This window comes from Gekko japonicus, unplaced genomic scaffold (genome assembly GCF_001447785.1).
Source record: "Gekko japonicus isolate JY-2015 unplaced genomic scaffold, Gekko_japonicus_V1.1 scaffold1550, whole genome shotgun sequence".
NCBI lineage: Eukaryota > Metazoa > Chordata > Lepidosauria > Squamata > Gekkonidae > Gekko > Gekko japonicus.
Genome location: NW_015164235.1, coordinates 200,054 through 221,418, shown reverse-complemented (window position 1 = coordinate 221,418; position 21,365 = coordinate 200,054). Strand labels below are relative to the sequence as shown.

The following is a 21,365-nucleotide window of genomic DNA, read 5'->3' as shown; positions in this document are numbered from 1 at the left end:
TTGGGATTGAGAGTTACAATGGTTTAAAGTTTTATAATCCTAATATGAGGTTAGATGCATGTAGTGCTGAGGAGTATGCCTGGAAGAGAAGAAGTCTGCTGCTTACTACTGATACTCCTATAATTTATGTTTGTTATAACCTTTATTAACAAGCGGTTTTGAGTCCATTACAAGCAGCATTACCATATTACACAATAAGGTACTGAGCAATTACATACATGCAGGGGTCATTTGGGGGGGACGCGGGGGGACGCCATCCCCCTGGGTGAGGTGCGGGAGGGCGGGGCCTGGAGCTCCCTGATGGTGCCCGCTGGAGGTCGCCGCCGGCTGTGGGGAGGACACACTTCCGGTGATGTCAGGGGGTGTGGCATATGCTAATGAGTTATGCTAATGAGTTCCCCTAGCTCTTTTTCTACGAAATGACCCCTGCATACATGTTCATTTTAGGAAAGGCAGCTGGGAGCAGAACCCTGTTGCTTATTCCATTCAGCCACATTTCCCTGCAGAGTGAGCGTAACGAATCCACAGGATTATCAAAGCCATTTGTAGCCAGAACCTCAACCACTACAAGCATCCTTCTGGGATCCAAGGACAGGACTAGACAGATATTGATTGCTGTAAGATTTTTGTCTAATAACTTGTTTTTAAAATTGTTCATTTTCACTCAGCCTAAATGCCAAGTGTTGGTAAGTAAGTAAGTAAATTTATTATTACAGTCATTGACCAGTACACAGTAAAAGAAGTAAAACCAAGAAGTGTTGGAACCACAGTTTCTAGCCATCCATGTGGCTGTCTTCATATAATACATGATTAAGCTTCTATGAAGAATGGATGTGTAAAAATAAAGTAGACTCAAAGCTGTCTAAGCAGAGTTATCAGTATATCCAATTCTCAGCATGGTCAAATCTGTGGATACTTGTCCCGGTTCCCCAGTCCCGGGACGAGACCCCCCCCACCCCCGGAGACGTACCCATGCCCTGACTCACCCCGAAGGCAGCAGAGGAAGAGGGGAGCGATGGCCCGGGTGCTGGTGCCAGCAGCGCGGCCGCCGGGCTGACAGGACCACCGCTGGCTCACCTACAGCCACACCCCAGATGCCCGGGAAGCATCCGTGTATATAAATGGGGGCGGGCCTGGATCGGGAGGTAGGGAGGCGGGGGAAAGGGGTGCCGCTGGGAGTGGGGATAAAAGAGGAGCTCTTCGGAGGGACTGGGGAGGAACAGTGTGTGAGGAAGCAAAACTGAGAAAATGACGGCTAGAGAGAGGGAGGGAGCAGTATCCAGCGCACGAGGCAGAGGGACTTGAGGGGTGCCATTAACCCTGTCCCCTGCCTGTCTGAGGTCCTTCCACAACCCCCTTTGGCGACCTATCTCCGACTCCCAGCATCGCCTACCCTGCAGGGAAGCCAGACGCCATGGCCACCAGTGGGTCCCCCCCAAGCACCCAGGAGAAGCTCGTCACAATACTTAAATCCAGAGACTGGAGCCATGAACTGACAAGACAGATCTTTCTACAAACCAATAAGATGCCCTAGTTTTGTAGAGAAATCTGAAATTTTAAAAAAAATACGGGGGGGGGGGTAGTTAACCCCTGCCCCAAAATAATAGAAGCAGCATCTGTAGCTTTAAGAAACAAATGCTCTCAGTGGCTGTTGCTAGCCAAGTGCAACAATATTGTCAACCTTCAAGCCATGGTTTCTTTCAGTAACTTACCTTACAAGGTTGTTGTGAGGATAAAGTGGAGGAGAGGCGAATGGGGTAAGCTGCTTTAAATCCACATTGTAGAGAAAGTCAGGATATAAACAAAATAACTAAATAATGACTATAACTGAAGATGGAGGCAAATAAGAGGTAGGTTGGTGGCTGGTTGGGGAGAAGAAAGGAAACCAGGGAAAGGTGTGTATATGGAGGTTGCCAAGCGGAGGGAATTTTTTTTAAAGAGGAAATGGTGTTGGCAGGTGAAAATATGGGGCCCGCTGCATATTCTTCAAGTTACGTAACCCAGCAGCCAACACCACACAGCCTTGGCTTTAGTTTTCCCAGGTAGAGGCTGCCAGGAGGAGAGAGGAAGGGAAAGCTGAAGACAGGAGCAGGTAAAAGTAGGTTGGCTGGGAATGAGAGAAGATGGCAGGAAAAGGGGAGAGACTATGGGTAGAGGAAGCAGTGGGTGTGGGGAAAGGAGATGTACCTGCAAGTCATTGCAGTCCCCTGCTTGTATCCTTCTAAATCCATTAAGGTCAGTGGACTTAAAAGAGTGTAACTCTTCTTAGGATTGTGCTGTTAATTTCCATCTATATTTTCTAAGAAATCTGGCACTTGAGACAAAGGTGTCATGTTTATTCCAGTCCTAGCAGTTCGAAAGCAAGAAATTGCAAGTAGATGAATAGGTACCACTTCGGTGGGAAGGTAACAGCGTTCCGTGCACCTTGGTGTTTAGTCATGCCGGCCACATGGCCACGGAAACGTCTTCAGACAGCGCTGGCTCTTCGGCTTTGAAACGGAGATGAGCACCGCAACCCTAGAGTCGGATTCGACTGGTTTTCGAGCAAGGGAACCTTTACCTTTACTTTAGGTGATGACCAAACATAAAAAATTACTTTTATGTATGTTTTAGGTTCCCTATGGCCAAACGTCTTGGTTCTCTGGTGGTTTCTTTTCTAACTGCAAAAAACCCATACAAAACATAATCCACTTGAAGCTTGTTTTGTTGCTAATAGTTCATATTTCTTATAACTTTGTTGATTTTTTTTCCTGAGTGCAAAAATACAAGTAGAAATATACTGAAGTATATACCATCTTCTCGTTGACCAAAGTGTCATCGTTTTGGTGCTAGAAGTTTCATAATGTATGTCTTCCTGCTAATCTATATATGAATAGGAAGCTGCTTTTGTAGAACTGCATGTATGGTTGAAAGGTTTTCCTTGAATAAGGACAATTTAGCACTGCAGAGTGCTTTTATGTTACTACAAAGCAGAGGGTGCCCAGGAGCATATGAACCATAATAAAAAGAGAACATACCTTGGAGATATCACAGTGGCTGAAATACTTTTAAGAAAATTGTCCTGGAGATTTCCCAGAGAGAAAAGAGTGCAGAAATATTGTACTTTCTTTGGGGAGAATTATCTGTCATGCAGACAGTGCGGCATTTTAAACATCGCTCTTATGTAATTGTTAGCTTAGCTGGATTTTCTGACCCAGTCCAATGGTAAATATTACAAACTGAAGGAAAAACCAAGTCTACCTACCTGAAATGTTTGCATTGTGGTACTAGGACTGCAGAGGCTAGGGTTCAGATCTCCATGAAACTCATTGAATATCCTTGGTCCAGTCATACTGTTGCAGACTAACCTACCTTGCAGTGTTGTCGTGAGAATAAAATGAGGAAGAAGTGAATCCTTCCTTTCCCTGTAACTTAACAGCCTACAAGGAAGAGAAAGGACCTTACAGAAGAAAGTTTGCTGGAGCTTATCAAAAGGATCCAGTGATCCAGTGATCCAGATTGGGGCTGCATAAAGCAATTTTGGAAGAATGCTGGCCTTACGTAGCTTTAACAGAAGCAGAATAAGTTGGCCACCTTTGGTGTAAAAGAATTTCTTAAGAGTGATTAATGCCATTTGGTCTTTCTTATAGCAGAATTTATATGGGAGTTCCAAGGTAAATCATAATTAAACATAACACTGAGATATTTAAACTGTCTGGCTGAAGAAGAGAATCGTGGAAGTTACTTTGGACTCCATGGAGGAAGGGCAGAATAGAAAATATGATTTTAGTAATTTCTGTCTTACTCAACAAAAGTAGGGCTGCCAGGCCCCTGCTGGAAGTGGGAGATCCCCTGCACCCAGTGGGTGCTCCCTGCCACCACTCAGCTCTGGCCGGCAGGGAAAAAATGGCATGAAACCTGGGAGGGGGCCTCAGCAGTGTCTTTTTTTAAAAAAAACTTTATTACATTTTCACTACATACTACACAGGGCAAGGGATAAGGAAACACTAACTAAAACATATAGCTAAACAGGGATCTAATATGATATAAATAGCTTATTTTAAAGTTTCCTTTAGCTTTAACATTCTAAAGATGAAGGATGAGATTAACTGTTTCAAATATAATTCAGCACAAACAATATTAGCTAAATAGGTGTATTCTGGTACATTAGACATTATTATTAAACTTTCAGAATTTGTTCATTATTTCTTCTTTTCCCTTCACGTTTATCTTTATCATAGTCCCATCCGACTTTGAGAAGTTTGGGGGCGGCCTCTCCCATCTCAGGTTCAGAGTCTTCTCCTGAGGAACTGCCCGATATACTGCTACTACTTCCTGATCCATTTTCGCGGTTATCTTCCTCTGCATTGTCGTCCTCCACTTTTCCTTTCTCTTTCTCTGTTTTTTGATGCTGCTCCAAAAATGCTTTGGCTTTTGCAACAGAGTCTATTTTTTCTTTTTTCTCCTTGAAGTTGAAGATAAGTCCCTCTGGTAAGAACCATCTGTAGGGAGTGGAATTTTTCTGTAGAAAAGTTGTCAATTTTTTATATTGTTGTCTCTTCTTTCTTATATCAAATGGAATGTCTTTAAGATTCTCGTTTCTTTGCTTTTGAGTTTTAGAGTAATCCCATTGGTTGCCTTGAGTATTACATCTCTGGTAGACCTCCTGGAGAATTTCACAAATATTTTGCCAGGTAGTTTATTTTCCTTGATGTAGTATGGATAGGTCTGATAGACCACATCCATCTAGCTTTGTATAAATTCCACTTTGAGGTCTACTAGCGGTGCCAGGGCTTCGCTTAAACTCTCCTTGAAGTTTTCTCCTTTTTGTTCCGGGATACCTTGAAATCTCAGGATATATGATGATTTTTCCATTTGTAATTGTAGAAGCTGTTGTTTATCAGAGACTTTCTCTTTTTCCACTGCCTCCAGTCTCTGATTTAATGCTTTTGTCTTAGCATCAACTTTTCTCAAAGACTTTGCTGTTTTTTCTGTTTTTCTATTAGTTTCTTTTAGTTGTTTTTGGAAAGTTTCAAAATTATTATTAAGCTGGGTCATCTGGTCCAGTAGAGGGTGCAATGCAGTGGCTAGCATATTAGAAAAGTCTATGGTGGCTTCCAGTTTGGAAGCAGATGCTGCTGAGCTAGCAGTTCCTGAAGAAGATCTCATTTTTGGCGCCATTTTCAATTTCAATTTCAATTTATTACAGGTCTTTATGACCGAAGTCTTGACCAAGAGGATACCAAAGGGGGATAAAATAGGTACATAAAATAGACATAAATATGTCAAGGTACATAATAACAGTCACATAAAACCCAGGCTGAGCCCAGAGATTAAAAATTACCTAACTACACTTGGGGCGGAGCCAACTAACTAAAATCATCCGAAGATTAAAAATCGGTGTCGAAGTTTTTAGAAGTGCTGGACTTTTCAATGCTTCTTGAGAGCAGCCACCTTAGCCAGGAACCGCGCCACGTTAGCTGTTATCAGTCCATCGGCATTTGAGTCAGATAACAGTACTGAGAGCACCCAAGGTTGCGCGGGAAGATTCATCTTCGTGAGAATAGGAGAGATATAAGTGCCTCTAACTTGAGTCCAGTGGGGACAGCGAAATATCAGGTGATCTAAGGTTTCAATTTCGCCAGAATTGCACAGACAAAGGCGCCATTTTTTCAGCCTGATGTGACATTGTTTACATTAGGAAAAACTTCAAAAAAGTCTCTGTAAGTTTGTTAGATCTCGCTCTTTAACCAGACTGCACTCTATTTGGACTATATAATGCTTTCCAAGCAGCTTTCCCCTTCTACCTCTTCAAATTGCTTCAGACGGTAGACTATCCAACCTTCTTTTTTCTCCCGGGGTGAGCTCAGCTCAATTCCCTCCACTTTTAAGTTTAAGGATTTGGGGGGAGCTGCCGCTTAGATGTTTGTCTGTTTTAAAGGCATATGGACTCCCACTTCATCAGCTGCTTGCTTCAACAAGGTAAGGAAAGATTTAAGACACTAGATCTCCTGTTCGCTTTTCCCGGTATGCATCTCCGTCACCATTGCTGGTCTCGCAGCGGTGGGACCTGTTGGGGCAAAGAGGAGCCTTAATCCCTCGGCCGTCACCTTGGGAGCGGCACCTCTTGCGCCCCAAGCTATGAGCCCCCTCCGAGGGGTCAGGGGGGACCGGAATCATCCGGTACCCCTCCCGTCTGCTACGATCCGGGGTCACATTCATCAGAGCTTGATGAAACGCACCCGTCAGCAAGTCGCCAAAACCGGAAGCCTCATCAGCAGTGTCTTAGCATGCTAATGTCACTCCCTGTGTACCTGAAAGTGATATTCAATGCGCTGACATCACTTCTGATGTACCCAGAAAGTGATGTCAGCATGTCACCAGCAATGTCAGTGCATTGCCAGAAAGGGCCCTTGATTACATGGTGTGTCCCTCCCCCACTTGCTGGGGGGGACCTGGCAACCCTAAATGAACAGACACTTCAAGTGGCTTACAGATAATATAAACAAATATTAAAAATTGAAATCTCATTTTTTAAAAAAATGTGTTCTACAATTAAAGTCACCACCAAAAAAGTCCTGTCTTGCATGGCCTTATTTCAGATAATAGTGGAACATGGACCAGTGCTACAGATGATAACTGCACATGTGCAAGTTCATAGGGAAGCTGACAGTCTTTCAAACACCCTGGTCCCACATCATGCAGGACATTGAAGGTCATAACGAGGATGTTAAAAATTGATTCTGCCGATGATTCAGTAGCCAGTGTAACTCCTTCAGCACAGATGAAATGCGTAAATAAATACCTTTATATCTAGTTTCCAGTTTCTTCAGTGAACTATGAAGAAATTAATGGAGAACAAGACTATCAAATATCTAAACGGTAGCTAGATCTTCAGGTTCAAAGGCAGGATAACAAACCACATGGAAGGCCCATTGCAGTGATATGTGATTCTGGTGACTCATGCAATCCCAACATGGGGCAAATAACCCCTCCCTTCTGGGGCTGTTTTGGCTCAGGAAATCAGCAAAAGGGGGAGGCAGGAGCTCCTCCCTCCTCCACAACATGGTCCCAAGCCAAATTGGGCCTCTGTAATCCTTTTAAAAATAGTTCCTCACAGCTGCTGTGTGTTACTGTTCCATCATGAGCACAGTGCAGCTTTACAATGGAGGATCTATACCTTGACAGCTATTGCATCCATGAAATAATTCACTTCCCCTATTTTCCCATCCACTTTGGATGTTTTGCTACACTGTGGTCACAAATCTACTTTTCTTTCTGTTCATGGATGTTCATGGAGGTATACTTCCAATTAAGTTTTCCATGTTTGAGTCCATTAATCCTACTATATCATCATGGCAGTGTATGACTGCTTTCCCCCTCAAAAACTACATGGTATTGTAATGGATTCCAGAGTTTCTATGACTTTTGGATACATATTTGCAGTTGTCATATTCAAAACATTTGTGGTTTTGGTGTATTTCTCCAAAGCAGCCATCATATTTATTTATTTATCATTGTATTTTTAGCATCATTTATACCACACTTTTCTCCCACATAGGAATCCAAAGTGGTTTATGTTGCTCTCCTCCATTTTATACTAGCAACAACCCTGTGAGTTGTTGTTGTTCAGTCGCACAGTCGAGTCCGACTCTTCGTGACCCCATGGACCAGATCACGCCAGGCCTTCCGGTCTTCCGCCGTCCTCTGAAGTTTGCTCAACTTCATGTTAGTTGCATCTATGACACTGTCTAACAATCTCATCCTTTGCCGTCATCCATATACAATAAGTGTGAAATCTTTGGGCCTATATTGAAAGCTGGTGTCCTAGGCCTGTGCTGTTGAGAATTATTGTGAATAGTATTAGAGCAATGACAAAAATCTTACAATAACCCTTGAAAGCCTGCAAAAACAAGTGAAGAAAGTGAAGAACTGGACAGTGCTTGGAAGAGATGAAATCCATGGCTATTGGCTTAAAAAGGGGACAAGTCTTCATCCACGATTGGTGCAACAATCTTAATGATGTGCTCTGTTCCAGAGCAGTAGAAGATTGGATAACAACTGGCAGGACATTTCTCTTTCTGAAGAACAAAGGGAAAAGAGCAGTGTCAAGCAACTCCCACCCCATAACCTGCATCCCAACAACTTTTAAACTACTGACGGGAATTGTAGCCAATTCCATTCAAGAATATCTACAGCTTAATTCAGCTTTACCACATAAACAAAAGGGAATTTTCCAAAAATCCCGAGACAGTAAATATCTGTTACTGGTTGATAAAATGGTCTTATGAAATTGTAAAAGGTGGAAAACCAACCTGAAGGTTGCTTGGATTGATTACAAGAAGGCATTTGATTCAATCCCTCATACATGAATCCTGAAAACACTAGAAACTATGGGCATCAGCAAAACTGTAATAAAATTTATAAAAACTGTCATGAGTAAATGGAACACCAGGTTGATAGTGAAAGGAGAAGAAATTGCAACAGTTTATTTTATTTATTTATTTATTCATTGGATTTATATCCCGCCCTCCCCAAATGGGCTCAGGGCGGCTAACAACAGAGGCAAATGCCATAACAAACAATTAAAACAGCATAAAAACAATCATTAAATAAAGTGCAGTGCTCTTGATGTTAAGTCTTATTAGTCCAAGATGGTTTCCATTTGTCAACCTAACCTGACAGCATACGTTCTTCGGTCATCTAGGCGTCTTCCCAGGGCCGGTTCACCTCTATGTCTAATCCACTGTCGAAGATGGCAGCTCAATGGTGGCACAATGACAGCAGCGGCTCCTATGCAAAGGCCTGGCGGAAGAGCTCTGTCTTACAGTTAATTAGGGATGGGCACAAACCAGCTCATGTACCTAAATTCCTGACAAAATGGGCCCGGTTCGTGGTTTACAAACTGAGGTTTGTGCCATCCTGCCCCCATGAACTTCCCACAAACTTCCCAGGTGGCTTTGGGAGGTTTGTGTGGTTCATTTTGGCAGATGCACTGACAGTGGGACTTGGAGAAGGCATTTTAAAAGATCATGGTTTATGCTGCAATAAATTGTGTTAGCCTTCAGGGTGCCACTATACTCCTGTTTTATTCCATACTAGTAGGAAGGCCCGTTGCGAAAATGAATGTGACGGACTCTAGGAAGAGGGCCTGGGTGAGTGCGACTCGCGGCTGGGCAGCACTGGCACAGGGAAGTGTGGCGTGGCCCTTTCCCCCCTCCCCGAGCCCAGTTGGGCCGCACCGGGCCAGCGAGGCAGGGGGGTTGTGCAGGGAAGCCCGGCAGCCCTCCCAGAGTGGACCTGCATTTACCAGCCAGGTGCTGCCACCACTCAGATCCATCTTCAGGCCGCTAGGCTTCCCTTCCTGAGCCCAGTCGAGCCACCCCAGCGAGGCTGGGGGTGGTGCAGAGCAGCCCGGTAGGGCCCTCCCTCTCCCACAAAAGGGCCCGCAACCTCCCTGGGCCAGGCCGTGCCAGGCCAGGGAAGCGTGGCGCGGCCCTTTCCCTGTTCTCTGAGGCCAGTCTGGGTGGTGCAGGGAAGCCCAGCGGGGCCCTCCCCCCTCCCGAAGAAGGGCCGGTGGCCTCCCTGGGGCAGGCCGGGCCAGGGAAGTGCTGCGTGGCTGTTTTCCCCCTCTCCGAGGCCAGTCAGGCCGCCCCGCCAGCCCAGCGAGGCCGGTGGGCCAGGGAAGCCTGCCCCCCCCCAGCAGCTCCTCCTCCTAAATGAGCAGAGCGGGCCGGAGTGTCTGTCGTCTGAGGGAGCCAGGAACAGTGTGAGGCAAATTTTGGTGGGTGCTCTTGTGTGGGCGGGACTGAGTCTACGGAGCCAATGACCTTCTGACATTCTGAGTGGCAGTTCAAGCGGCCAACTGATTTTGCCACGCATTGAATCTTGCCACCCCAACTGGCTTTTATTAATAAGGAAGGATTATCTCTCCTCACACCGCTCTTCCTCTATGGTGTTCAGGGTATCATACATGGTTCTGCTTTCTATACTTTTATTAAGCTTACAACAGGCTGAAAGAGAAAGACTGCCCAGTGAAATCTTGGCTGAGTGGAGATTTCAACTTGGGTTTCCCCAGTTCTAGTGTGACACTTGAACCACTACTGTCCAGGATTATTGTGGAACAACCAATGAATTGTATCTGGCTGGATATCTTTTATGGCTAAGTTCCTTTATTGTTTGTTTTTAATGATTTTTATGCTTTTAAAGTAATTTTTACCATGTTTGTGAGTTGCTTTGATCAGGAGAAACAGTATAACATTTTCTCAGTAAACAAATAAATCACAGCAATCTCACTTGTCTAGCAGTCTGGTGAAGTCATCCATGGATTGTATATACTGTCTGAGCTAATATTCAACAGTAATGTCGACTAGTTTTTTTGGAGGGGGTTATGATTGGCTAATGATTGTTTTAACAACCTTATGGTGGTTGTCTTTCATCTTTCAGACATGATCCTCGATCAACAAGTAGGTTCAGGACAGCTCAGTGAAGACGTTCGTCACAGAGTACATGAAGCATTGCTCAAACAGCACCATCACCAGAATCAGAAGAAGCTAAGCAATAGGATCCCCATAGTGAGGTCCTTTGCCGATATTGGCAAGAAACAATCTGAACCCCATTCCATGGACAAAAATGGTAAAGTGTCAATACTATTTTGTAAGGATTTCTAAACTTTTCATTACCTGTGTGTTAAACAAACAGGGCATTTGGTTGTAAGGAGCAAAGTGGCTGGCATCCTCCTGTGCCAATGGCATAACAATGTTGCAGGAACTCTGCACATAACACTGTATTACTTCATGTCACAGTAGATTGCATGTTTCTCTGCATTCTTCCTTGCCCCATTAAGATCAGCTGTACAGAGGGATCAGCTGGAGATAGGGACCTGGGGACTTCCTGTAATTACAGCTCATCATCTCACTGCAGAGATTAATTCCCCTAGAGAAAATGGATGCTTTGGAGGTGGACTCTGTGGCATTGTATCCCACTGGGGTCCTTGTCCTCCCTAAGCTCCATCCTCAAATCTCCAAGAGTTTCCCAACCTGGATCTGGCAACCCAATCCCCCTGTCCCCTGTTGGTGACCAGGAGGGACCTGGCAACCCTAGCTGGAGAAAACAGGTTATGGTCCTTTCACTTCAGCAAGTCAGAACTATGAGATATAGCTTAGCAGTGATGGTCCTGGAATTATGAGGTGTTTTTATTTCTCTGCAGTTGGATGGGAGGGAAGGAGGCATGGTGTAGCCTGATCCCATCAGATCTCGGAAGCTAAGCAGGGTAGACACTTGGATGGAAATCCGCCAAGAAATACAGTGCAGAGGAAGGCAATGGCAAACCATCTCTGCTTCTCACTTGCCTTGAAAGCCCTTTGCTGGGGTTGCCATAGACTTAATGGCACGTTTTATACACACAGTTGGGTACCCATGGAGGCTTACAACATTTTTCTCCTCTCCTCCGTTTTATTCTCATAACGACATCCCTGTGAGATAGGTTAGGCTGAGAGAGAATGTTTGGCCTAAGGTTAGCCAGTGAGATTCCATGGTAGAGTGGGGATATGAACCTGGGTGCCCTGGATCCTAGTCCAGTACTCTAGCACTACACCATGGTGGCTCTCATGAGGGTACTGAGGAAACCTTCCAGCCTGGGAAGGTGCCCTATAAACATTCATTAGGGTATGCACCTGTTTTGCCAGGTGCATATGGGCATACTATAGGGTTTTTTTCCTATCAGTTGTTCTTTCTGGTTGGGTTATGCATCTGTTATAGGTGTCAATATTTTATTTTATTGATTGGTTGTGGATTATTTCAGTAAAAATTGCAGAACATTATGTATTTGAGATATAGTGAGGAAGGAATTCCTAAAAATAAATATCTTGCAGTGTTATGCGAATATAGCTGTGCTTATGCCATTTCCTAGCCAATTATATGCTGGCACAGCAAGACTTTGGGATTGGGGTGGAAACAGGCCGACCTTTCCAATCCAATTATATAATTATCTTAACTCTGAGAGGCTCAATCAAGAGACATTTGTTAAAGCTTATCCTGGTGTCATAAGACTAAGCCCTCTGGTCAGCAGGGATCAGTAGGCATAGTACAGGTAAGCTGCTCAAGGAATGCAACTGAAACTTCTTACGTTGTGGCTCATGGTGTTTGTAAAGCAATTTGATTGGCACCTAAAACTCCTTATTTCAGTGGTAATGGGAAAAACAAATGCTGCATGTTCATATTCTGCATTCTTAACATACACCAAACTTTATGAGTTGGCTTCAATGCAACTGCAAATTTTTGAGTAATTATTTTGACTGTCTTTACTAAGTGAAAGCAAATATTTCCAGTTCCATAAGCATTTTCCTTTTGGGAAATCATGTCATAGAGATGCTGTTACAAATTTTGGAGGGGTAGACAGTCTTTTTTTTTTTAATAATTTTTATTGATTAACAACACTTTACTGCTGAACTACTGGTCTCAAACTGCTGAACTACTGACCTTCTAGCCTGCAGTTCAACGTCTTAACCACTGAGCCACGGCAGCTCCTATGCTGAACGATGCCTCAGATAACTCAGTTTTATCCTCCATATGGAAGTAGTAGGGAACAATTGTAAAATGCTGTATTCTCAGTGCCAAACTACAAATTACTCTTTATAAAGTGTTGGGTCTGGGGAACTCGGAACCAACTCAGGTTCCTTGCAGCTGCTTTGTGGCTTCTAAAGCAAAATAAAGAGAGCCCAAATGGGCTTGGAACTCAGTTGCCCAGTGAAAAAGGGCTCCTGCTTTCACCCCAAGTAATTTTCACTACAGGGGGGAGTTATTACCCTATTTTTGCTGCACCATGTAAATTATCCTGCTCTATGTGGAGTATTAAAAGTGGCCATCAGGACAGTGGCATGAGCTCACTTCTGAGGAAAACTTGGTTGTAATGTCACATTTATCTATGGATCACCAGAATTCTGTGGTAAAACCATAGAGTTTCCAGTGATTCCTAGAAAGGACTGATGTCACTTCCAGGGGAAACCTAGAACTGGCATCACAACATTGCCAGTGGCTGCCCCCATGTCCTCACCTCTTAGGTCTCCTGCTGTTTGCCAGGCTGAGCCTGGTTTGGTTATCAATTTTGGTTATCAATTTGGTTATCAATTTTGAGGATACAGAGTTTTCAGCTGAGCCAACAATTTACTTATTTGAAAGTCAGACAACTATGAATGTAAGACGATCCCCTTAAAAAGATTATATTAAAAGTTTTTACAGTATTTATTACAGCTCCCTGTTTTTGTAGACAAAACTTGTCTTTCTTTTAGGTAAGTAGGGTAATTTCATTCTCCCCCTCCTTCTAAAGGACAATAATCTCTAGTACTGTAACCTTTCTTGCTAGGAGTAGTTTGGGATTCATGTTACCAGTTGTAAATCAGACGCTGTATATACTTATAGCTCAGTTCACAAAATACTGAGCCAAAATGCTACAGAAGGATCATGGTTAAGTCCTTGGCTTTTTCTAGTTAAAGGATCTTGGGTGAAACGTCTTGGGAAAGAACGCCGTCCACATGATTTTTATTTTTTTTATTCATTCTGATATTTATACACTGGTTTTCTCTCCAATGGGAACCCAACAACTTACAACATAGTTACCCCCTCCTCTGTTTTATCCTAACAACAACCCAGTGAGGTCTGCTGGGCTGAAGGAGAAACTGACCCAATATCACCTAGTCAGCTTCCATGGAAAAATGGGTATTTGAACCTGAGTTTCCCAGATCCTAGTCCCACATTCTAACCCCAAGACCATGCTAGCTCTTGTGAGATTCTGGAGAAATGCAGCCAATCAGAATGGGCAGTACTGAGCTTGGTGGCCCAATGGTCTGAATCAGTATAAGTGAGAGAGAACATGCAGAGTAACCACAGCACACACGTATTAAAAATATTGACATATCGCATTTAGAAAACAGTGGGCTTGACCTTGCCCACGTCTTCACTCAGTGGTACCGTCCCACATAGCTTTTGTTCAAGCAGGCACCATGATTCCTAGCATAGCCTTCTTGATAGTCAAAGGAGACTCCCTCCTCCTTTTATCACTAGCGGGGGGAAATGGTTGGATCCAACACAATTTCCAGGGATGCCAATCTCCAGTTAGGACCTGAAAATCCCCCAGTATTACAATTGATCTCCAGGCTACAGAGATCAGTTCACCTGGAGAAAATGTCTGCTTTGGAAGGTGGACTCTGTGGCATTATACCCCACTGAGGTCCCTCCCTAAACCCTGCCTGCTTGGGACTCCACCCTCCAAATTTCCCAGCCCATAGCTGGCAACCCTACCAATTACTGTTCAAAGTAGCTAACAGCAAGTTACACAAGAATAATAATGTTAAAATTATCCCAATAAAAATGACAATGAGAGTCAACAAACCAGCAGCAAGCAACCTTTTACAAACAAAATGAGACCTAACAAGAGCAGATCAGGATTCAAACAGATTAACTATCCCTGGTGTCTGAACACCAGCAGCTAAGTATTTAGTAAAGCCTTCCAGTAATATGGTGCCACTAGCAAGAAGGCTTTTAGTACACTGCTCAGCTCTCTACCTAGAAATTATACACTGAGTTTGATGCTTGCAAACATATGCAACCTATTCAGGAATATAGCCTGTATTCCATGCATATATAAACAAGGGCAGATTAAGGCATCCTGAGCCTCTAAACTATATCGTTTAAGTCACGAGGAGTCTGCTGAGGGCAGGGCAGTCCCCCCCTGCCCTCCATAGCCTGCCCCATTCCAGTGAGCAGCATGAGGAGGAAAAAGGAGGGGGGACTATGCCTCTGACATTTTGACACCACTTCCAGGTGATGAACCAGAGGTGATGTCATTTCCTCCCACCCATGTAGCGCTCTAGGAATTAATCCAATCTATGGTATTTACCATATAGTTTTGAGGATTCCTAGAGTGTTGCGGGTTCAATTATGTCACTTCCAGGTCTTTACCCAAAGTGTCATCAAAGCATCAGCTACACTTTCCCCTCCGAGGCCCCATCCCCAAACAGCTCTTGGGCTGGCATCCCTAGTCAGATTTAAGAAGCCGCATAGTGTTACCAAACATGTGTATTTTCTTAACTAATTACGCAAAATTGGACATTTAGTCATTTTTTTTATTTAGGGCCTCACATAATTTGAACCCCTAAACTATATCTTCCTTAGTTTATGCATAATCCGGTTCTGTATTAAAGCTATTACTGCATGTAACTTTTTTGCAGTCTTGGAACAAGTTGGGGCATCTAATCCCTCAGTAGCCAGAGCAACACGTATTCTCTGTTTTTGTTTTCTGTTCATCCTATTCGAGTTTACTACCTTTGCTCATGAATTGCTATTAATCCATAATCTTGATATAAAGGTCATATAACTCTTAATCATTTTTTCACTTCATAGTAAACCTTTCTTCTCCCTGTGTTCTTGTGCCCACAAGTAACTGTATGTAATTTGAACTCTGCTGTTGTGCAAGTCATCTTCACATTTTTTTATTTTGCTCTGTCTTTGTTGTATCTGTCTCTAACAGGCTCATCTCATCTCTGTACCTCCCTCCCTCATCTCCTAACCTTTGGGTTCTGTAAGCTCCTTGAAGGTCCAGAGGTAGTGTAAAAAAAATCCTATATTGCATGAGCTTTAGACCAATTCAAATGTTCATTCATGTTTCACATCAGTTTTCTTCCAGCATGAAGTTTTTCATTGTTATCTTAGTCAGTCTCCTGCTATTCAGAGTCCATAATAACATTTTCCAGAATTTTGAGAATTGTAGGCCAACACAGTTGGTGTCTCTCTTTCTCTCTGTCTCTCTCTGTCTCTCTCTGTCTCTCTCTCTCTGTCTCTGTCTCACACACACACACACACACAGAGTTTTAAACATAATCATTTAGTTTGGCTGACATCTTTCAATTATTGAAGGAAAGGAATGGAATTATAAGTTAGATTTTAAAAAATGGCTGCTTCAGACCATAGACCCATCTAGCTTCATACTCTGGGCATATCAAAATTACCGATATGTGTTGTTTTGCAATCAATTCAACTGTCCTCTCTTCCCCTAAAGAATCAAGGAAGAGCACAGAAAATTATTTAACAGATACCTACCCATTCTCATCATGTAACTATATTTCAGAGTAAGAAGTATTAAACCATTTTAAGTCTGTGGACCTAGCCAACCAGATACACTGAGAAAGCACATTTATTGCAATAACACTCAGGCAGCTTTTAGTGGTTACATGATAGCGACTTAAATACAAGTGGAGGGGTGATCCCTGCCAAAGCAATAGTACACGTTGCTGTCCCAAATCTGTGTAACTGCCATAGTGGACTACAGATAGGTCTATTCAATTTACCTTCTCAGTCCCCCCCCCCCCCGTTCTGTTTTTTAAACTGGCTGTAATTAGTTCCCAAGGTCTGAGTAAGCAAAATGTATTATCCTGTCCTTACAAGTAGCTAATGATTTGCCTTGCTAAAATATTATGAAATAGTCTCTGGGTTTTGATTCCATGGTTCATGTGCACAGAATGTGTGTTTTAGCTATGCCATAAGTCTCCTTGAACTCTGTATGGAGGAAAGGCAGCTAATAAATGTTTTAAATGAATGAATAAATAAATAAATATGTGACTTCTCTAATTTGAACAGCTACTCAACTGAATGCTTCACAGTTGTATATGTGATTGTTAGTATCCTGTAATAACAATCTTTTTTAGCAGGTCAGATTGTTTCCCCCCAGTCTGCACCAGCTAGCCTTGAAGTCAAGAACGATGTAAGCAGAGAAAACAGCGCCGTTGACTTCAGCAAGGTAAGACTTTACTACCTGGAACAAATGAACATTTGTGTGGCAAGCATGTTGTTTAGTCTGTGGAGTAATACACATTTCATTTCAGTGTTGCAAAGTGTTAACTTGTGTTGAGTAGATTTTAGTTAAAAGGAAGGGAAGGAGAACTTTAATAGTGCTGAAAGTAAAGCTATCAGGAAATCCTGTTTTGGGGCATTTCTTTGCATAGTAATATGATGGCATCCTAAATTTTTATAAAATATCAGGGGTCATTTCCTGCCGGAGCACCCCAGAGCAGTGCTCGGGCAGGAAGGAGCCCAGGCCCCACCTGTGGAGACACTCAGGGAGGGGGAGACTTAAATGTTTGGGTTCCTTGCCTGATCTTCTCCAGGTGCCCTGCAGCCACGGGGCACCTGGAGAATATCAGGCAGGGAACCCAGGCATGACTGTCTCCCTTTGCTCACCGTCTCCAGCCAGCCCACTGTGGTGGGCTAGCTGGAGACGGTGAGTGCAGGGAGGCAGACATGCCTGCCTCCCCCCCGGAGCCTCTCCGCTTTTGCAGAGAGACTGGGGGGGGGATTTAAATTTCTGGGTTCCCTGGCCGACCTAGCATTTGTACATCCCCAGGAGAACTAATAATTCAAGAGAAGCATGCACCATATGATAGATGACTTCCATTATCATGATCAGAAAAGCCAGCACTGGATCCCAAAAACCAGGAGTATAAGGTCAGCTCCAGCATACAAGCAGCTCTTGGGTTGGACACCATGGCCCTTTCTGGTGACAGAAGGGATTTCACTCTGTGGAATTGGATTTTACAGAGAGACTTGAGAGGGGGGGATTTAAACTTATTTGCATAACTCATTTTAAATATGCCTGCCGTTTTTCAGGGGGTGTGGCATATGCAAATGTGTTGTGCAAATGAGCTCCTGCACCTCTTTTTCTAGGAAATGACCCCTGTAAAACATCATAGAAATGTTAACTTGCAAGCCATCCTGATATCTCAAAATGGAACAAAGGAAAGATTAATGTGCTTCACATCAGAGAGCCATGCAGGCATCTTCCACAGCATAGACAGAATGATAATTTCTCCCATCTGTAGCTGCAGTCACTTAGTTGACAAGGGATTAAAGTAGCCTGCTAGCGGTACAATCCTAAACAAAGAAACACCCTTTTAAGATGGTATAACACTGGTTAGGATTGCACTATAAATTTCTGTGAGCAAAAGATGGCTCTAGTCTCATTTTTCTCAGCAGTAGGCTCCTGGGGGATCTTTGGGGAAGGCGTCGACAGCTAACTCTTGTGCACTGAACTTTCTCTTGCTGCTCATTTTCAGCAAAATGTCTGTTGTTTATTCTTCCCCCACTGACCTCTGTTGCTTCCTTTTTCACAGCCCATGTCTATACTAACAGTGCAGTCCTAACCAGAGGTCCACCCTTTCAAGGCCACTGAGGTCAGTGGGTTTAGAAGGGTGTAACTGTGTTCAGGATTTCCTATGAAGGACTAGCTAGTTAGCCAGTGATGGTGAAGACCAATGTTCCCTCTAAGCTGTGGAGTCTTGTGAGCAAAAATTCTACTTTGTGAGCTACTGGCATTAAAGTTGTGAGCGAGCGATTTGGCTGCTGCATAAATCAGTTTGCTTTGGAGCCATCCCTTCCTGAGCTAAGACAAAAATGTGTGAGCCGGAGGCTAAAAATCTGTGAGCTGGCTCACACCAACTCAGCTTAGAGGGAACTATGGTGAAGACCAACAGTATGTTTCGAAAGCCAACTTGCCAGGCAGTTCCTACTAGTCAATAATTGATACTGTAGAAGCTGATAATAAATAAAATCAATGTATTCCCCTATTTGTTGGTTATACCTGCACCCAAGCTTCCTAAGTTGCATTTCTAGGACCAGGGATGGCTTGTGTGGGGAAGTCCCAATTGGTGAATTAGGACAGAGTTCTCAAATTATATATCATTCTTAGTTCCTGTAGTTCTAATTCATAGTACTTGAGAGCCAGTTTGGTGTAGTGGTTAAGAGCGCAGACTCTAATCTGGGAGAACCAGGTTTGATTTCCCGCTCCTCCACATGCAGCTGCTGCTGTGGTCTTGGGTCAGTTACAAGTTCTTTCAGAGCTCTTCTCTTACAAGCAGTTCTTGAAAGAGCTCTCACAGCCCCACTTACCTCCCAGGCTGTCTGTTATGGGGAGGGGATATTGTAAGCTGCTCTGAGACTCTGAATGAAGGGTGAGGTATAATCCCAGTCTCCTCCTCTTTCTATGGAGTACACTACCTGTCACTTAACCTGTCAGGAGAAAATGGGTTATTATGAATTGCGTCTTGTTTTTCCAATAATGCTATATCAGAGCCAAAAAATCTGATTCTGTTGTCCTGTTTTTGTCTTACTTAACTGACTGCACAATAATACTAAAATAGTTTTAAGCTACATTCCTAACTTAGCTTTTGATATTTCATTGCATAATACAAAGAGCATGTCTGATAAAATAATGCATGAGAAAAGAAAGAGTTCAATGGTGCTTTACTTACTGAAAATATCGCTGGAGTGGGAATTGTGCAAAGGGCACTGCATCATTAAGGTGTGTTTGCAACAGATATAGATTTGACAGCTACAGCTGTGAGAGTGGACCCCAGCTGGGTCAAATGAGGATCCAGTAAGATGTCTTGAACCAAGATTCTGTTCTCTGAGAACTGCTGCAAGAAGCATTTGGATTCTGTTGCTGAATGTGCTGTGCAGTCAGTGAAATGAAGCTAGGACTAGTTATGTGCTTGCTCCATCTGGTGCCAGACAGAATATGAGAAGCAGCCTTTTGTACCAGCTGAAGTCTGTTAATTGTGCGTGCAGGGACTAGGAGACCCGCAGAAAGGGCATAACAGTAGTCTATTTGGGATGAAACAAAGACATGAAAAAGGACATCCGCATCAGGAAGAGAGAGAGAGAGAGGTGAGGACACACTCTGGCTATCTTTCTCACAGTGATTGCAAGAAGAGTCTTGAGCTTTTCTGTTTCTCAATGTTAGTTCCAATTTAAAACATGTTGTATCAGTACAGTAGGCAACAGTTTCGATGCACTAGATGAACAAAAATGAAAAATCTTGTACTACATATCTAAAGCACAGACTCTTTTCAAATTGCACATCTTTGGAAACCCTGGTGAATTATCACAAAGATCTCACAAGATGGGCTGGTCCCCCCCCCCAATATAGCTACTCTTAATGTTAGCTAAATGTTAGTCATTCATAGCAAGTTAAAAATGGAAGCTGTTGCAGCTAATACCTGTGAGAGGCATTCGGATCTGTGCTTTGGAGACTCTCCAACCTGGAAAGTGGCAGTGAAACAGATATGCTGAAGGACTGTGGCTTTCTCCTCCACCCAAGAATGATGCAGACCCCTTAGCTTGGTACAGATGAACCCCACCCCCAGCTGGTTGACTCACTGTGTGGGGAGTAAGAGCAGACGCAAGCATACTTGGCCCTGCCTCTGTGTGGTCATCTGTTACCACATGAAGGAAGTAGCTCCTCCCCATGACCAAGAATACTAATTTCAGAACATTGCTCATCACAGGGAGAGGTGTGCATATGGACACTCCCCCCCCCAAAGTGGCCATCTGCAGATGAGCAGGCAGTCACTCAGAGTCAGGGCCAGCATGTTCATACCTGCACAGGGACTCTGGGAGGGGGGCACGTCTGTACCAGGCTTCTATCAAAAGTGTTTTAATGTGCATATGGTGTGGGGAAAGACAAGCTTGTTAAACTAGAGTATTAAAGCAAGGACACTTCCTCCACCTCGAGGCAAATTCCAGTTCCTTTTTAACACAGATTTATGCTATTGCATAATTTCCCCCCCAAAGTGGTTAAAATATCCCCTGCTTTTTAAAAATCTGGGCCATATTCAGACTAAAATTTCTGGAGGCTCAAGTATTTTTGCCCATGGAACACAATTTTCCATTCTCCCATGGCAGACAGAAATGACCCCTGAAATCTTTGGTCCCCCTCCACAAACAGGATTCCATGGGGCATTTCAGAGCCAAACTAGACATGACAGTGTTTCCAAGTTCAACTTGGGGGTGCCTTCACCATTTTAGGGATAACATTCTTTCTGTTTACAAAATCCTGATTGGGGATATGGTGGGGGAGCTGTGCCCCCTGCATGTGCACTGTTTTCAAGAGCCCAAATGCCAGCGTTTGAGCTCTGAAAATGGCATGTGGGCATTCCCCACGCCACATTCCCAATTATGATTGGGCCCCCATGGCTTTTGTAAACAGTGGGAATTTTATCTCTAAAATGATGGAGGCATCTTCATAGTGTACTTGGGGATACTGCCGTACATGGTTTGGCTTTCAGGTTGCCTCAAGTGGTTGCCAACATATTTATGACCATTTGCAGCTTTCCCTATTAACAAAGCACCTTTAGTGACTGCAGCAGCTAACCCAAACCAACAGAAGATGAACTTCTCTATGACCATTTTTCCTACTGGAACATCACATCCCCCTGCTCTTGATATCTTAATACCCATTTCTACAGGGATCCAACTCTACACATTGATAACCTAGATGGTGGAGACATGCTTACCCTTGATATATATATTTGTGCTTGAAAAGCAACTGGTAACTTTCC

The 21,365-nt window shown here is 43.6% G+C and overlaps 1 protein-coding gene across 1 annotated transcript in view; it reads left to right on the top strand.

The window, feature by feature from the left end:
• Window positions 1–21,365, top strand: part of SLC4A10 (solute carrier family 4, sodium bicarbonate transporter, member 10) — a 158,562-nt gene that overhangs the window by 67,867 nt on the left and 69,330 nt on the right. Inside the window, exons 6-8 of the mRNA XM_015408603.1 lie at window positions 10,426–10,614; window positions 16,683–16,771; window positions 19,594–19,692. Coding sequence (XP_015264089.1) covers window positions 10,426–10,614; window positions 16,683–16,771; window positions 19,594–19,692 — 377 coding nt within the window. The remainder of the gene's footprint in view (window positions 1–10,425; window positions 10,615–16,682; window positions 16,772–19,593; window positions 19,693–21,365) is intronic.